The sequence below is a fragment of the Semicossyphus pulcher genome, unplaced genomic scaffold (genome assembly GCF_022749685.1).
Source record: "Semicossyphus pulcher isolate SPU_LCO1_2020_fin unplaced genomic scaffold, fSemPul1.0.p SCAF_5, whole genome shotgun sequence".
In the NCBI taxonomy this organism is placed as follows: Eukaryota; Metazoa; Chordata; class Actinopteri; order Labriformes; family Labridae; genus Semicossyphus; species Semicossyphus pulcher.
In genome coordinates, this window is record NW_027211726.1 from 1847726 (window position 1) to 1866704 (window position 18979).

At 42.2% G+C, this 18979-nt stretch overlaps 3 protein-coding genes across 3 annotated transcripts; all 3 read left to right on the plus strand.

Annotated features, from left to right (window-relative positions):
• The first annotated feature begins 300 nt into the window (after positions 1-300).
• On the plus strand, positions 301-3589 carry LOC138608338 (LIM/homeobox protein Awh-like). Its single transcript, XM_069680903.1, has 6 exons — positions 301-426; positions 816-1018; positions 2086-2194; positions 2422-2557; positions 2797-3029; positions 3200-3589. The coding sequence occupies exons 1-6, from the start codon at positions 301-303 to the stop codon at positions 3587-3589; spliced, it is 1197 nt and encodes a 398-aa protein (XP_069537004.1).
• A 3405-nt stretch (positions 3590-6994) lies between these two features.
• Positions 6995-7480, plus strand: qrfp (pyroglutamylated RFamide peptide). The gene has a single exon (XM_069680902.1). It carries the CDS (start codon positions 6995-6997, stop codon positions 7478-7480), a length of 486 nt encoding a protein of 161 aa, XP_069537003.1.
• A 2862-nt stretch (positions 7481-10342) lies between these two features.
• On the plus strand, positions 10343-15601 carry LOC138608959 (H-2 class I histocompatibility antigen, L-D alpha chain-like). The gene is made up of 5 exons (XM_069681558.1): positions 10343-10471; positions 12883-13155; positions 13540-13830; positions 14237-14521; positions 15014-15601. The coding sequence occupies exons 1-5, from the start codon at positions 10417-10419 to the stop codon at positions 15151-15153; spliced, it is 1044 nt and encodes a 347-aa protein (XP_069537659.1). The 5' UTR covers positions 10343-10416; the 3' UTR covers positions 15154-15601.
• Positions 15602-18979: the final 3378 nt, after the last annotated feature.

The following is an 18979-nucleotide window of genomic DNA, read 5'->3' on the forward strand; positions in this document are numbered from 1 at the left end:
GAACGAGCAACACTTTAAATGGACTCTTAAAGATGCTATAGCAACACAATGATGTTTAAACGTAGGTGATGTTTTGCATTTAAATGTATTATTGTTTCTTTTCATACTTACTGTAACATGATGCAGAAAAACAACACGTCTGTGTCTCATGTGCTACAAGTCTGCTCTGGATGTCTCTGTTGTTGTTGTTGTTGTTGTTTATTAATAGAGGCTTTAAATGAGTCTGTTTTTAGTTCCCTAATGAGGGCAGTGATTACCGAGTGGACTGATAATTACCCCCTCCTCCTTCTCAGGACAATCATGATGTCGCCAGACGACCGAGCCCTTGAGGACCTGTTGTTCGGCAGTGACCTTGGTGACGAGGCGGAGGGGGCGGAGCTGAGCGCCGGGCGGGGGGGATCAGAGGAGAGTGCTGCTGCCGACAATGTGAGCTTAAAACACACTGTGGAAACACTCCAGCACGAGTCGAAGTCTGTCACAGTGCAGCAGAATGTTCCCTGTCAGTGTTTCTCGATATGTAGGATGATTTTAGAATTATGTTTCTGTTGCTTTAATGTGTATGTTGCATTTTGTAGCATTTTGAGCTAATTTTAGCTACTTTATTTATGTCTGCTAATTTAATCTGCAGCAATTCATCTTATTTCATTAGAGCATCAAATGTTTGTAGCTTTGCTGTCCTAAGAAACAACCTATCTATCGCTCTGTTGTGATGATGCATTTTACAGCTGGTCCAGGGGTTAAATAGGACATTTGTGCCTGAGTCAAAACACATATTTTTAGTTGGATGCATTAATCTGTCCATGGTTACGTCTCAGAATCCTGCAGCCGTGTCCGTCCAGGAGCCGATGACGTGTGCCGGCTGTGGCGAGCAGCTGTGCGACCGCTTCTTCCTGTTGGCCACGGGCAGGGTGTGGCACGGCGCCTGCCTCCGCTGCAGCCAGTGTCACTGCGAGCTGCAGACGCACCCCTCACTTTACTGGAGGGACGGAAACATCTACTGCCAACAGGACTACTGCAGGTCGGAGAGGGTTTCTGTTTCTCAGAGTGTTCTTTGAGTTGGGATAAAAAAAGATGGCCGACGTGACAGCTCACCAAAAGTGAAGCCAAGCCCTCTCTATCGCCCCCTGCTGACTGGCTGCAGTATAGGTCATAAAGCCCGCCTCCTCCATGTTAACAGATGGGACATGAGTCAAACTATAAAATCAAAATACATTTTTCTCCAACATGGTTTCTGTCATTATAGTTAGTTCTTATCCTGCTGATTTATGTCCAAGTGTTAATTTTTCTGACAAGTTTACTTTTAATTAGTTATTTGATGCTATAAAAAGAGGGTGTGGCCTCATGATTGACAGCTCTCTTGACAAATGGGGCTCCTGCAGCGTTCTGTTCCCGAGTAGCAGAGTAGAGGAGGAACGGCGAGAGGAGACGTAACTAACACTAACACTAACACTACAGTCATTGAACTTTCCATCAGCGTGAATATCTGCTTCAGACCGACACAAGAAGCTGTTCTGCTGCAGACTGAGCCCACCTGAGGGCTCCAACACGCCAAGGACACCTGAGGGCTCCAACACGCCAAGGACACCTGAGGGCTCCAACACGCCAAGGACACCTGAGGGCTCCAACACGCCAAGGACACCTGAGGGCTCCAACACGACAAGGACACCTGAGGGCTCCAACACGCCAAGGACACCTGAGGGCTCCAACACGCCAAGGACACCTGAGGGCTCCAACACGCCAAGGACACCTGAGGGCTCCAACAGGCCAAGGACACCTGAGGGCTCCAACATGCCAAGGACACCTGAGGGCTCCAACACGCCAAGGACACCTGAGGGCTCCAACACGCCAAGGACAAAGGGGAAAGGTGTGTGTCGGGTAGAGGAAGGGGCGGGACGCCGATACTGCGGCTCCACCGATCTCTACTGCACACACTCTGGATACAGAGGAGCAAGATGGCAGCGCCCGCTCCGGGGGGATTTAGGCTTCACTTTTGTACAACGAGAGGAGGAGGAGACGCGTCGGCCATCTTTATATTCAGTCAGTACTTCAGACTTGTGACCCTTTTTTGTCTCTCCTCACGGTCAGGATGTTTGGAGGCGGTCAGTGCGCTCGCTGCTTCCAGCCAATCCCCGCTTCCTCTTTGGTCATGAGGTCTGGTGAGCTGACCTTTCACCCTCACTGCTTCTCCTGCCAGGTACATCAGAGATTAGATTCATGAGACGTATTCATACAATTATTTTATCTTCCGTTTTAAGTAGTTTGTCCTGTTGTTATCAAATGTACGGAAGCCCTGAAAGCAGATTTTTTGTCTTTGTTTTCTACACAAAGTTTCCCTCAGAATGACTAAAGTTCTATCTTAACTTTATTTTATCTGATCTTAAATTCAAATGTACGTTTTATGACAATTAAAATGTTTTGCAGGAGTGTGATGTGAAATTAATACCAGGGAACCTGTACTGCATGCAGGGACAGAACCTCTACTGTCAGTCCCATTACCAGGATGACGGGAACGTCCCGGTGTCGCACGATCTGCAGCCCGAAACAAATCTGAAAGAAGGTGAGAGGTGTGTGTGTGTGTGTGTGTGTGTGTGTGTGTGTGTGCGCATGTGTGTGTGTGTGTGTGTGTGCGTGTGCGTGTGTGTGTGTATGTTTGAATGTCTGTTTTAATAACAAATAAAAACGAGATTTTTTTTCTTCATGGACCATCAGGAGAGGAAGAGCTGAGGGATGTTTACTTTATTTATGCAGTCTTCGTTTCAGACTTTCAGCTTGCTAACGCTCCTGTCTGTGTGACAGCTCAGAATCAGGCCTCAGGTGAAGGGGAGGAGTCTGTCAGCAGCCCAGAGCCGCGATTGGATGACAGGGTAACAGGTGGGCGGAGTCATAGGCGGACCAAGCGAATCAGGACGTGTTTCCGCAGCGAGCAGCTCCGAGCACTGGAGACGTATTTCGCCCAGAAGCACAACCCTGACGGTAAAGACTGGACCTGCCTCGCACACAAGACCGGCCTGCCCAAGAGAGTCCTGCAGGTAAACACATGTTACCACGGGCTTTAGCTGAGCGTGTGTGTTGGTACTGCAGCCGAGTCCCCTTTTCTGTAGGCCAAAAAATCCGTACTATCCCTTTAACAAATACCTTTATGTTTTTCTTTCACCTTCTAAACACACACACACACACACACACACACACTGTCTCTCAGGTGTGGTTTCAGAACGCTCGGGCCAAACTGAGACGCTCCCTCACCGCAGACGACTCTCAGGTGAACTCTCCCTCCGCTCCCTCGAGAGGCGTAAACATGGCGACCGAGTCCCCGCCCCCAACCTGCTCCCCAACCGACCAATCAGGGCCCTTCCCCACCAGCACCATCGACCACCTGCAGCTCTCTCTGCTCACCGGCCCACTAAACGACCCACCTGCGAGTCCCACCGTCGACCAGCCACATCAGCTGCTCCAAAACCCCGACTTCTTCGTGGACTACGACTCCCAGAGTGCACCGGGGTGTGTCTCCTCCTCTCTGGAGGCCTACGAGGACTTTGGAGAGGCAGGAGAAGTCGATCCTGATAGTTCTTTTACGCCACATTACTGCTAGTTGAGGGTCCTTACACTTCCTCCAATCTGTGAGAAACTTAAGGAAATAGATTTTCAAAATAAGAGAAGAATGAGTCTTTTCTTCACTGATAACCAACTCTTACTACATTTTTAAACTGTTGCACATCACCTGAGCTCTTGTGTGTCTTCAGGTTCTTCTCTTCTGTGTGACGCCTGAATGATGAATAAAGCATCCACTGTCCCACCCACACGTCCGTTCTCATAGTTTCCTCTTTGTGCAACACAGTCAGAGACTCATCCTTCTTTTTAAACAATTATGCAAACTGTCTGACAACATTACAGAAAGGATCCCTACAAATATAGACCCTTTTGTTGAAGAGGAAGATGATTTCTTAACCACAAACAGACGTTAGATCGCTCTCTTCAAAGCCACCAGACTCCATTGACAAAAACTGTGATTTTACCTCACAGATCGTTGGAGTTATCCGTCTACTGCTGCCTTGACTGGTCAGTTTGTTTAAGTTATTGTGTCACTTGTGTGTTTAATTTATTTAGCTCGGATCCAAAATAATATTTGTGTAACAGAATGAACACAAACAAACTAACTGATCAAGGCAGAGAAAGACCAGCAACTCCCGTGTTATGCAAGGTAAAATTACTGTTTTTGTCAATGGAGTTTGGTTGCATTAACAAGGGTGATTTTAACGGCTGTTTCTGGTTACAAAAACAAACATTTAACTCTTTCAATTGGACTCAAAATGTTTTCCTTAGTGTCTGAAAACATAAAGAATATTATCTTTACAGAGGACCTTCAATATATATTTTTTTCAAACCAAAATCAGCCACTAACATCACTTTCTTCAAAGCCACCAGACTCCATTTACAAACACGCCCATTAAACCTTGCAGTACATTGGAGTTGCTTGTATACCGCTGCCTCGACTAGTTAGTTTGTTTGTTCTAATTTTTGTTGCAAAAATATTTTATTGGATCCCAACTAACTATTTAAAACACCAAAGACACACAATGACCCGAACAAGCAAACCGACTAACCAGCAACTCCCATTTTCTTCAAGGTAAAATCACTGTTTTTGTCAATGGAGTCTGGTGTGTGTGCAGAGAGCGATGTAACGTCTGTGTGTGGTTAAAACAATCATCTTCCTCTGTAACAAAAAGGTCTATCTCTGTAGGGATCCTTTCTGTCATGTTGTCACACACTTAGAATAACAATCTGAGCCTGTCAGTGGAAACAACAAGAACTGTTAGTGGACGACCTTTGCATTGCAGCCATTACAGCCTGTTTCATGGCTGCAGGCTGAAGAAATCTACTGGAGCAATTCCAAAACCTTTTGAACCTGTTAGTCATTCAGACCCCTGAATATGTAAAAATATGGCGTCAGGATTAAAAATACGTGAGCCTTTATTTACTGATGAACGTAACTACATAAATAAGGCCTCAATCGCAATAAACCAGATATGAAGCCTGTTTCTCTGATCTTAAGAAATGTGTCCTGCACAAAAACAACATGCATGAATCTTGAAAATAGCCTGAAAGTAGAAATCGTTACAGAGTCGACACTCGGACGACGCTGCAGAGCCTTTGACAGATAATTGGTGGCAAATTAAGTTGGCTAATCGCATCATTTGGTCGGAGGTTAAGAGCGAGTGATGGTTCGTCAGTTCCTCCGATCCCGGCGCTTGAATGAAATTCTTTCAGGTGTGTTTGTGTCTTCCCAGCGAGACGACCTTCATGATGACAAAAGAAGCCGCAAACTGCCCTCGTCTTCCTCTCAGTGTCACCCCCTCCTCCTCCTCAGAAACATCTTAATGAATGAATTGCCGCTCCTTCTTTGTGAATTGCCTCCCCAATCAGGCGGCGATAATTGCGGCGACACTCTGCAGTTTCTCAGCTGAAAGAATGAAGGTTACGATGGCCGGCGCTGACTTTGTGTGCGTCAGAGGAGCGAGGGGGCCAATGGGGTGACAGCCCCCTGTGACCTGAGGGGGGCCGGGGAGGGCGGAGGGCGGGTGGATTTTAAAAAGGTCGACAAGTGTTTGAGAAGATACAACAAGTTAGATCGCGACGCAAGGTAAGACGTGAATTTGAGCTGAATTTTCATGTTTTTTCTTCTTCTTCTAACAGATATAAGTCACGTATATCTCCGGGTTTTCTAGTACAAATATTTTGTGCCTTTAAAAGATTTTTGTTCCAGATATTTTGTGTTTAAAGCAGCCAGGAAGTGTTAATTCTGAGGAGGAGCAACAATGGTTAAATCTGTTATTTGTTGGACGTCTTTATGCAGAGTTCATCTTTGAATTTGCGCCTTCTGCTGTTTTCAGTTTGCTGTTTTTCCTAAAGTCCAGACTTATGTTGTTAACTCTTGAAAATTGTTGATATTTTTTGTTGTTTTGATTTTGCTGTATTGATCACTTTGTGCTGCATATTTAGATTGAGCTGATTTAATATGTATTTTTATTATATAGTCTTTTTTTCAGTGGTTTGTGTTTTTCTTTTAATTTAGTTAGTTTAGTTTTTTTAATTTTAAAGGACATCTAGAAAAAACAGAAACCAGATTTTAAGACAGTTTGGTGGAAAGTTTGGAAGTAGAGGAGGCGAAAGTGTTCGAAGCTCCCGTGAGGAACTTCTGGTTTGTGTTGAGGTTGGCGCCCCCTGTGGACAAAACCGTACGTCTCATCTCCTTGCTGATTTTGTCCTGTACATGCTTACATTTTTAATACATATGACACATTTATCACTCACGTTAAATTTTGCCCTGGAAAATGTAAACAAAGGCAGCGTGCAGTTAATCACTTTGTCTGACACCTACCCCCCCCCCAGCAGTTTCAGGCATTAAAGATAACTATAAGAAATAATCAATCTTGTCGCTGATGGTCTGGTTTGCTCTTGCAACCATTAAAAAACTCCTCACAGGAGCTTTTAGTTTTGGTGTGACTCACTGAGGTCCTTGAGGTGCAGAATCCGACAGGTATATTTTTGTTTATACGTTTATGACACATGTAAAAACACCATTAATGGCAAAGTAAAATATTAACATAGAATATGAAATGATTGAACTATTTTGTGTACAAATAGGGTGAAAATGATCCAAAGTGCAGGTCTTTATTAGGAGGACAGTGGATAGTGTTGGAAAGAGAGAGTGGGGACGACACGGCAAAGCGCCGAGGGCGGGAGCCGGATCCCGGGCTGCCGCATCGAGGACTGTGGTCTCTGTACAGGGGCCGCTGATTTAACTGCTGAGCTTGACGGGCGCCCCCTTTGACTCTATCAAAGAAGCAACAAAACTGAAGCTGCATGCGTTGAAAACACACTTTTACTTAATTTAAGCTGCATCTTAAAGTCTTCGCCTGTTTTATCAGAGCAAATTTGACTTCTTCGTCTGTTTGTGTCTTTAATTTTCTTTATGTGAACTTGTTTCTATTTCCAGATGAGACCTTCTTTCTATCTCGGCGCCTCTCAGCTCACCCTCCTCTACCTCGCTCTCCTCCTCTCTGTCCCACCCACCGTTACATCGTACCCGCACTCCCCCACCGCCCTCCTGCCCACGGTGGATGGACCCGAGCTGGAGTCCGCCCTCCTCCAACTCCAGGCTACTCTGGACGACCCGAGTGACGCCTGGCTCGTCCAGCCTGAAGCCTGGGCCAAGACCTGGCCTAAAGACTCCCGGCGAGGCCTGCTTGAGCCTCGGGAGGAGAGGGAGGAGGTTCTGCTGAGGACCCAGAGAGGAGACCTGATGGCCCGGCTGCTATCGCCCTTCCCCGGCGGTCACTCTCTGGAGAGCATGCACTATCAGGACGGAGGAGAGGGGGAGGATGGAGGGAAGAGGAACGAAGCTCTGACGTTCATCGCCGGAGGACTCCAGGCTGTCAGCAGGGAGAAAGGAGGATTCGGTTTCCGCTTTGGGAGGAAATGATGGACTGATGGAAGAAGGGAGGGAGAGCACAGAGGAGGGAGGTGTTCACACAGGAAGCTTTGAGGAGGTGATTCAGGCTTCTTTCCATATCAGAGAGGTGATACACGCAGCAATTTTCTTGGCAATGAAGATGGCTCCCAGCAACGGACAAGACATAAAGGGTGTTTACATGCTTCATGGCAACCAAATGTTGCTGGAAAAATTGCCCAGTGGATCACTCTATTTAAAGGAGCAAAGCAGCACGAGGTTTAAAACAGAAGGCACCTCGAGAGGAATTCAATGAATCTGGCCTTATTTTAAAATCGTTTGAGTCTAATTGACTAATTGGTGCAAAAAGTTTTAGAACTGCTCCACTAGATTGCTTCAGCCCGCATCAGGAAACAGGATTTAATGGCTGCAATGTAATCCCTGCAGTAAAATGCTTGTTTGAAAAGTGTTTGTTGTTCAGGCTCAGGTTGTTATTCTAAGTGTGTGACAACATGACAGAAAGGATCCCTACAGAGATAGACCTTTTTGTTACAGAGGAAGATGATTGTTTTAACCACACACAGACGTTACATCGCTCTCTGCAGACACACCAGACTCCATTGACGAAAACAGTCATTTTACCTTAAAGAAAATGGTAGTTGCTGGTTAACCGCTGCCTCAGTCGGTTTGCTTGTTTGTGTCATTGTGTGACTTTGGTGTTTCAAATAATTAGTTGGGATCCAACAACATATTTGTGCAACATAAATTAGAACAAACAAAGTAACAAGTCGAAGCAGCCGTAGAAAAGCAGCTCCTGTGAACTGCAAGGTGAAATGGCCGTGTTTGTCAATGGAGTCTGGTGGCTTTGAAGAAAGCGATGCTAACGGCTGTTTTTCGTTTGAATAAAAGGTCTATCTCTGTACAGATCATTTTCATAATGTTGTCAGACACTTAGAATAACAATCTGAGTCTGTGGCACTTTTAGTTGACATACTCGGATTGGGTGCATTTGCCCACAGGATTACGTAGCAGCCGTTACCGTACACCTCACGGCTGTCGGCTGAGACAATCTACAAGAGCAATTCTAAAAAAACTTGTTCCTATTATACACTTTTACTTCAATGATGAAAAAAACTGAGCCCAGGTTTAAATAATACCAGAATAACATATAAAGGTGGAGGAAGAAAAACAAAGGTTTAAACATGACAGCATTAAAATACATTTGAATATAAGAGCAAAGAAAAAAGAAAAACTGAGTAATTTATGGTTTCATCCTGAACTTTCCTCCCAGTGTGAAACGTTTTATTTCTACTGACTGAATGTACATACAGAAAGACAGAATAACAGATCACTCATCGTCAGCTTCAGATGTTAAAGCTTCTCTACAACAGTGAATGTAAATGTTAAAGTATCTCTGTCACATGCAACGTCTGATAAAAAATATGTACATATATATTTCTATATATATTTATTGGGAGTAAGCCTTTGTAAATGTGTTGATTTGTTGGCTTGAATGTGAGAAATGAATAAAAGAATTTGGGAGATGCAGACTGTAAAAAACAGAACAGATTTGGGGGTTTGATGTTTGATTCTTTAAAAGCCATCAGAAGCAGATTTCTACAAAGATCCTGTCTGCCTGTCAAACGAGAAATGTTCTCAAAATCATGAGAAATGTCACAGTAGGAAAAATCGTTCTTAAAATACGAAGTTAGCGTAGCAAAATGTGCTTTAGTGTTGAAATTACTTGCTACACAAAGTCATTATTATCTGAAAGTTTATTTAAAAAATGTCATGATCATGAGACACTTAAAGACCTTATTTTAAGAAACGTCTTTATTTCAAGTATTTCTTCATTTTGAGATAATTAGTCAATATTTTGAGACTGCGATTTCTGTGGTGTGTTTAACTTGAAACACACTGAACATCCTGGCACACAAGCTTTCACATGGTTTAAACCCGATGGTGCAGTTAAAGCGAGATCCGATTTTTGGTTAGTGTCAGACAACAGGCCAAGTCTGGAATCCAAATCTACCATTTCTGCAGCACCTTTAACGGATCCCTGTGATCAAACTTACTCTGAAACCTACTGACACAAACCCAAGGAAAAAGGGATGTTAATTCAAACCTTATTGTCAAAGAATTACAGCAACAATACATGATGTAATCAATGATTCATACTTCACGACTCATAGAGACAGATGGGAATACTAAAAATATAAGGCACGTCAGATCTCTATGCTAAGTAACAAATTAGCAATCCTCTCTAGACAACATCTTTATTACTAAAGCAAAGGGAGCATATATAAGGTCAAGGGTGAAACGGATCGAGGAGGGCGAAAGGGGTTCAGCATATTTTTGTAGACTGGAGAAAAAGAGGCGAGAGCGAATGCTGTAAAGGCACTGCTAATCGATGATAATGACGGTACGGATCCTACAAAGATCTACCAGTTCTACAGTAAACTGTACTCCTCCTCTTACTCATGCACTGATGCTTTCTTTGAGCACATCAAAGATCACAGTCCTGACAGAAGTGGATGAGACTTTCAGATAAGTGTGCGACGCTGATATCACTATGGATGAAGTGGAAAAAGCCATGAAATGCTTATCCTCAGACAAATCTCCAAGCTCAGAATGACTGACCAGTCACTTTTTTAGACATTTTTGGGAACATCTTAAAGACCTAATTTTCAGTATGTTAAAAGAAATAACTGATAGCTTAACTCTCCCAACGACTATGAAGCAAGGCATCATCACTCTTATCCCTAAACCGGGTAAAGATCCAACTATTAATATTTCCTATCATTAAAATTCACGGGGAAGAGTACACTTGATATACACCCCTAGGGCTATTGTTTTCTGTCGCCCCTCCCCCAAAGTTCTGTGCGGCCTGAGACGAGGACGGACGCGGTCCAGAAGTTGGACAAAACACGAGTTTTAGAGACGAGGAGGGAATCTGGTTTGAGGTGAAAATGTATTTCCTCGCAGTATTTGTCCTTCTTGGGACAGCACTGACGGTAAACAGCGGTAAGTTCGAGTTTTCGGACACGTTTATGTAACTCAGGTCAAAAGTGAAAGTAAAACGTTGTGACGTCTTTAAAATTTGGACTTTTGCTTTGAAGTTTGGTATAAATTTGTTGAAATGGAGGTAGAGTGTTTTTAATATTGGAAATGTTACGCTTTTTTTTTTACAGTCTCAGCAGCTTCAAACGAAGAAGAAGGCGTTTTAACTTGAATATAGTTTGTTCGTAATTTAGTCCTGTTTATGACATGGCGTCAGTTATGCATGTAGGCCTTCAGCAGGAAACGATTCACTGGCAACATGTTAAACATGTCTTCTGTGTCCAAAACTTTCTGAAGTGAAATAATCAGGCTTTATTACAAAATGATATAAAAAAATATTATTAATATCACCACCCGTGTTTTTTAAATGACAAATGTTTGACTACAAGGTTAAAATAGTTTTGTCGAAATAGCAATCTAAAAACTAAAAGAATGTACATAACGTAAACAACATGTTGCTGCGGGTGATGCGTGAGTCCATCGCCCTCACTTTTTATTGACGGTCCTATTGGTCAAGTCAGATTGACTGAATGGCAATCCAGCCAAACACAACCGTCTGACCATCTCACCGGGCCAGCGACGAGTAAAGAGCTGGAGCAGAGTAAAGTTACGTGAGTGCAGGAACCTTGTCACTCATTGCTGGCTGTCAGAATAGGGGTAAGAGCCAGACCCAACTCAGTGCAGAGGGTTAGAGGCGCGCAGGGCGCCACGCCATCTGTAAACAAGGTTGATATATGGATTTAGGTGGAGAAAAAAAATCAGGTTTATTTGAGTTAAAGAGCAGTTAATCTGTTGTTACAGCCTTATTATAGTAAATAAAAATATTCTTTTTATTCGTGTAAAATATGAATACATTTACTTTTGAAAAAGTAAGGCACTAACGGTAGGCTAAGTTTGTGAAAATAAACTTGTTCTTGCAATGATTACTGCTGAAATGAAGATTGATCTCACATTGTCTGGGATTTTAATCTTTTACAGGAATTACAGCCTCCTTCCCAGAGATATAAATGGTTGGTAGACTATTATGAGTGTTTATTGCTTATTGATCTTTGGCTCCAAGCCTGAGAGGCGGGGGGCTGCTAGGGGAGTCCACAAGACTGACCCCAGAAGCATAGGCAAGGGCCAAGCAGGACGCAGAGGCCAAACCTATGAACGGCGCTCACTTAGCCTGCGACGCTAAGCTGAGTAGGAGACAGTTCGAGGAGATGTCTACCGACGAGTTACGCCCATCACCCGCTCCCCGAAGGAAGGGCTGCCGGCTACATTCAGACAGTAGAACCTGGAAAAGGTAGACTGGGATGCCCACGTGGCTGCTGCACATATATTAGGCAGCCACACCAAGAGGTTATTGTATCCTGAACCCCAGACAGGGCAGTCACATCCGCAAGCCCATAAGCCTGTCGGATAGTGTCACTGACCCAGTGTGGTAGTCTAGACTTCGATAAAGGCTTGCCCAAGTGCACAGAGTCAGCTCAGCTGGTCAGTTCTCCTCATGGCCTGAGTGTGCTGGATGTATTCTGTCAAGGCCCTGACAGGGCACAGCACAGACTGGCACTGCTCGACGTCCTGGTCTGCTCCAGAAGAAGAGGGAGACTGACTGGGACAGGTTGAACAGGATCTTTGGCAGGATTGCCGGGTTGGGGGTGGAGGACCACGCTCGAACCATTCAGCGAAAACCTGCAACAGTCCTTGTGTACTGACAGGGTTCAGAGTTCGCTAATCCTTCTGGCAGAAGTCACAGCAAGCAGAAAAGAACCCCTCATACCTTGACCTGCCATTCCTGGAGGGGCAAGAGGCAGGGACCAGCAGCAACCCGGAAGCACTTTCACTTCCTGTTTACTTCCTGTTTAGCACCACTGCTAATGTTAAATGTTAAAACAGCTAATGTTAAACTCTTTCTTTATTTTTTTTATGTGTGTGGAGAATGCTATGCTAAAGTTACATCCACAGACCCTGACGAGCAGGGGGATCATTCATATGGAATATGTAACGGAGTGGAGAGATCGTCTCGAAACGACATTGTTAAGATTCTCTGATGTGCTGAGCTGAGTCAGAAACGGCTCATAAACAAAGCGGGTTAAAGTGCAGAACTATTTCCTCAATCTGTCCTCTGTTCTCTTTTTAAGCAGGACGTGATGCTGATAAACAGAACAGCTGCAACTAACTTCACAATTAATCCAGTTATCCTTCAGTTATAAAATGTCCAAAAATTGTGAAAAATGCTCGTCACAATTTTCCAAATATTTTCTTTTGTCAAACCATCAGTAAAAACCAGTCCGGTAAAAATAGTCTCATTTATACAGTCTATGTATATAATATGAATATTAAGCATTGTATAATAAGTATATGTTCGTCTTTCTACCTGTGTGTCTCAGAGAGACATTCCCTCACTTACATCTACACGGCCCTCTCCAAACCTGTCGGTCTCCCCGGCATCCATGACTTCACGGCCATGGGCCTCCTGGACAACAAGATGATCGACTACTTTGACAGTGAGAACAAGAAGAAGGTCCCCAAACAAGACTGGATGGAGCAACGACTGCCGGCAGATTACTGGACCAAAGGCACACAGTCCCGCCAGAGCAAGCAGCAGTGGTTCAAAGTCAACATCGACATCCTGATGAAACGCATGAGGCAGAACGACACGGGTAAGAGCCGTGAAACGTCAGGACCATTTTAGGATGGATCGATTATTTTCAAAAAGTTGTGTTCTTGTGACGAATGCTGTGAAGTTTCTCTTAAAGCTTCCGGAAACACAATCTGTAATAGTAATAAAACTGTGTCATTTAGGCTCTCATAGAAAGCATCTGTGAAGTATTAGAAATTTAATCCACATTTGAAATATTGTCATAAACTTTCCTGATACTTGGTTTGAATTATCGAGGTTGTGCTTGGATATTCATCAATTCTGCAAACCAATTTCCGTACAGGGTTTTGTAATAGTAATGAAAAAGTAATTTTTACTTTTTCAAGCCAAATTTCTGTGTTGGCTGTCGTTCACTTCACTAACCTGCCCTCACCTCCGGTTTCAGACGTCCATGTGCTGCAGTGGCAGCACGGCTGTGTGGGCGACACGCAGCCCGACGGCTCCATAAAATTTGTTAGCGGCAGGGACATGTACAGCTACGACGGACAAAACTTCCTGTTCTTCGAGGACGCCAACGAAGTCTGGGTCGCAGCAAGTGCGGCAGCAGAACAGACCAAGAGGAAGTGGGATAATGTTGAGGTCCTGAAAGAATACACCAAAGGCTACCTGGAGAAGGAGTGTATCGATTGGCTGAGCAAGTTCATGAACTATGGGAAAGAGGAGCTAAAAAAAGCCTGTACGTATGACAGGAAAACTTAGTTTTAATGTACATTTTTAGTCTTTAATGAACTGAATAACTGTGAGGTCATGCTAACAACAACAACTGGAACAGATGAAGCTTTGTTGAATCTGCAAACTTGTTGATTTCTGTTGACGTTTCAGCCATAACAATGAAGCTGTATTTGTTTTATGCCTCGCAAAATGTGTGATGAACACTTTTATCCTCAGAAACAGGAAGAAATGAACAACAACACTTTTTCATTTAGAAAAACACAACTGCATCTTTAATTTGATTTCAGTTTGTGGTATTTGTAGCTCTTTTTGAGTTTAAGTGAAGACATTTAAATAACCGCAAACAAAACAACAACAAGCACTAAAACGGAGAATCAAATATGAACTCACTTTACTGTTTCTCTTTGCAGCGCCTCCTACTGTTCACATGTTTGGAAAAAACGCCAAAAATAAGGAACACGTGATTCTGAATTGCCATGCCACAGGATTCTACCCAAAAGACATCGTCCTGGAGATCAAGATGAACGGTCGTGTTCTGACCAAAGCGGACGGAGTGCAGTCCACGGGCGCCCTGCCAAATGGTGACGACACCTTTCAGAGGAGAGACAGCATTGAGATTTTTAGGCATGACTCCAAGAAATACACCTGTGAAGTGTCTCACTTTGCGTCCGACTTTACTGTTTCGAAGGAATGGGGTAAGATGCTTTTTTAAATTGTTTATAACATGAATCTCAAATAATTGAAAAGACCTTTCTTTTTAAGAAATCCCCAAGACAAGCTGACCGTGAGGGAGAACTCAGGCTTATCTTTGTCCTTCGTTTCTGTCTGTTATGGTTACACATTTCAAATCAGGGAACACAGAAACAAGTTTACAAGATTCACTGGGGCAATTATTGCTCATTGTAAGACAAGTATACGATTATAAACAGGGCAGCTGTTACAAGGTCTTGGAACCAATGACTGTATATAAAGATGGCCGACACGTCTTCACCTCCTCTCGATGTACAAAAATGAAGCTAAACCCTGCTGTCCCTTGCTGTTCCAGATCAGAACTTTCTCTCCAACTATGACTAACTTCAAGTTACATTAAATTAGCAGCATTTGTAACACTTCTCCAAACAAAAACAAGAACAAATGTTCAGTTACTTTTGAACATGAAAGTAATGTGAGTTTTTTTTGTGTTTCAGATAACATCTGTCCTCCTCCTGAAGACTCTGGAAGTTCAGTTCCGATCGTTGCTGGGGTGGTGGTGGTGATTCTGCTCCTTGCTGGGCTCGGTGTGCTGCTGGTGTTTGTCCTTCGTAAGAAAGGCGTTATTGGTAGGTGACATTTATATGAACATTATCTCCTCCTCTAAACAAGATACCAGATTTCATTATTTAATGTGATATTTTGTTGAAAAAAATAAACATTTTTATCCACAAAAAAAGGCCGTCCTCCGTTAGAAGGCTGGACAAGAAAATGCACTTGTAAATCCTTTAAAATAAAATAGTTTTTAAGGTTTATACATGCATGTATTTACATATTAGGTAATGAAATAATTCTATGTTGAAAATGTTTTTATACAGTTTGAACATGGTGCATTTTCAGCAGTTATAGACGACTTGATGTCACACTCTTTTCATCTGTAGGGAACGATGTGGTGCGTCAGTATGAAACCGTTGTCGGTTATCAGGTGCAAAGGTGTGTTATTATTTTATGGTGGACTTCAGGAGCTGTTCAGAGGTCACACTGAATAGCAGTCCTGTTGATCATTAAGGGGCAGTTCAGTTCTTTATCCTTACATAAGTGAACTAAAGCCCCGCAGGCTGTGAGCTGCAGTTCTCTGTGTTTTCCTGCTTGGTACAAAAAGCTATACTCTGATTAAGTAATTAATTAAAGTTTATTTTCTAACTGATAGCTGACCATCGTTAATTGACCATTAGGCTGGACCAGTGGGAACAAAACATGATTTCATTTATAACAAATAAACCTTTTTTTTTTAAACTATTACAATTACATTTTTGCACTTTTTGCTGTAATTTGATTTATGTGGATCAGGTAAGATAATTAAGATTTTGCTTTCTAACCAATAGTCGACCGTCATTCCAGCAGGACGAAGAAAACCTGATCTTTTGATTTTATTCATTAATAATAATTAATTAAATTTTTAAACATCATTGAAGTTAGTCCTGCTCAGCCTGCTTAACCTTTTTACATCGACCTTCAAAATAAATAAAAAAACATTTTATACGTTTCAAAAAGGACCGAAGTCACTAGTTTCTGTGTTTTTAATGTTGTGTTTGTTTTAACAGATACACCACCCATGGATGTTACTCCACCAGGTCAGTGTTAAATGATCTCAAGTGTCTGTTTGTAGTCGTGTCATTTAATGTTTGTGTTCACATTTTGGTAACAATGAAATAGAAATAGAGGAAGCTAGTTAAGCTAATAGTTCAAGCTAATTGTCAACTACGTAAATTAAATGTTCTTTTTTAATCTGTTTGTGGAAACTAGACAACTTTTTAAACTGTATCAGCCTCTATGTTTGTAGTATAAACTGTGAAGTAAAACATTTCATTCATCTCCGCGGATTCCAGTGGCAGCAACGGCTCTAACCCAGAGACCCAAATCTGAATCTGAGTGAATAAGAACGGAGCGGTCTGAAGATGCAGATTAAATGATCCCATCAGAGATGTCAGGAGTTACAGATCTACTGGAGCAGAATGGAGCAGAACTCTGGACCAAAACCTCCCGACACAAGAACAGTTTATTCTCTTCTGTTGCCAGCCTCCTTAACAAGGCCCCAGCACCACCCCCCTCGGGACATGGACTCTCATCCAGCCCCTCAGTCATTTAACACAAACCAACATTCATTTGGACTATGCGTTACATAAACACACACTGGACCTTATATTGTCTGTGCTGGACTATTTTTAATTTATACTGTAAGCTCTTTGCTCTGCTCAATATCCTGCACATCTGTACAGTTTTTAATCTCACCTGTTGTACATGTTTTGTATTATACATATTGCTTTATATATTTTATTCTTATTGCCTATTTTCTTTATCTTATTCTATTTTCTTATTTTTATTTTAGTTCTGTATTAATTGTTCTGCACCAATAATAATAAACCCCGATTCTGATTCTGATTCTTATACAACCATTTTTGCCGCAGTTGATATGAGAGGAGAGCTGAACATCGTCAGCGATGTGTTTGTGAATGTGTGGCGAATCCGGCGACCGAGGCAGAAAACAACTGCTGCTGTTCAGTAAACACAGAAACAGCTGTTACGCCAGTTAGGGTAGCAATTAGTAGGGCGATAGCACCAGCAAGTCGATTTTTTTCTCCCACAATGTTCCCCCCTCATGTTCCTGGTGGCTTGGCGGCCCACTACATGGCATTTGCCAGAGTTGCCAGATTGCCAGTCCGAGCCTGGGCCAGCTGTTCAAAATTAATTGAGCTTTCATTTTGGGATTAGGTCTTCGGTTTTTGGACCCAGCACCGCGCTATGACACGTGTTTGTGGATTACCGGTGGGTTAACAAATACATCAGGACTATGCTGTTCTTGCTAATCTTTACAGTTGTGTATCACTATTATTGGCATCATAACCATAAGTATGTGTTACCTGTTTTTGTTGATGTAGCAAGGACATATGTTGTTGTTGCTCTTTTTGCCTGTCTCTATCCTGCAAGTCCTTCAATCCCACTTTTCGGCCCATCCAGTCTCTTCATATGTTCAGCATGAGTCTGGTTCTGTTCGAGGTTTCTGCCTGTTAAAAGGAAGTTTTTCTGCCAATGTGCCGAATATTGCTAAGTGCTACTCATGGTGATTCATGTTGGGCCTCTCTTTAAATAACATAACAAAGAGTCGGTCTAGGCCTGCTCTTTCTGTAAAGTGTCTCGAGATAACTTTGGTTATGATTTGATAGGCTCCTATTTGTAGCGCTATGTGAAGCACCGCATTGAAGCTCGCCCTGCAACAGGTGCTAATCTCTTTCCTTCTCTGACGTCCTCATAATCGTAACACCAATTAAGCATATGCTTACTAACATTTGCACTCTTAGATGCCATTGAAACTAGGGCTGGGTAATATTACAATATATATCATCAAATGATACGATATAGAAAGGCACATACGATACACATTTTCGTCTCTATCGTGATGTCACAAAACCAGCGGCTGAACTGCTTTACGGCATTTTCTACATCATTTTGACAACGCTTTACCTTGTAATCCTCGCACGTGGGAGGATTGGACAAATAATGTGGTTTGCCGTGTGTTTATGGAACTTTCTGGTCGTGGAAGAAATATGTGATCCAGCTTTGATGAGTTAATTTCAAGATGATACGCAGGTCATATTATTAATTTATATTATTATTTTATTAAGCAATTTTTTCAGATAGTAACACATTGTTTTGAGAGAAAATATAGTACAAGAGAGTCTTTTTTTCATTATAATGAGGCACTGCCAATAATTAATTAGTCTCCTTATTTTGAAATACTTATATAATTTTTTTCATTTTAAGAAAGCATGTCATGATCAAAATATATTATGAAATCATAAGACTTAATAATAAGAGGATGATTAATCATTATTTTTTCAAGTCTCATTGAAAAAGTGCTTTTTGATGCATTAAACATTTTAAAAAGTATTTCTCAATTTTTAGATATAAGCCTTTTTCCAGATAATAAGTCATTGTTTTGAGATAAAATATTTATTTTTTTTGCATTGGCTGTAATGGACATCAGAAGACATTTTTTTCTACTTTTAATACGATAAGCATCTGTTGCTGATTAAGCTTATAAACTGTTATTTACATATGATTTCTTTTTTTAAAAGCAGGGGTATACACCTACATACACTACACAAAAATCATTATTAATATTTCGGTAGATCTTTCACGTGGAGTTAAATCAGTACCACAAGTTCCACCACTGACTCGACTGACTGTACACTGCAGCTTTCTGACCAAACCTTGTTTGCTTTAATCTGCCTAGCAACAAGTTCTGAGTAATCTGATTGGGTGATTCTCGCACTGCAACAGTAGAGCTTGCGCAGGGTTCTGATGTCCTTTGGATATTACTCTGTTCGTTTTCATGTAACGTTTTGCCGTTTTGACACATGAATGACCAAAAACATGAATATTCTTGTTTTTGGCATTAATGG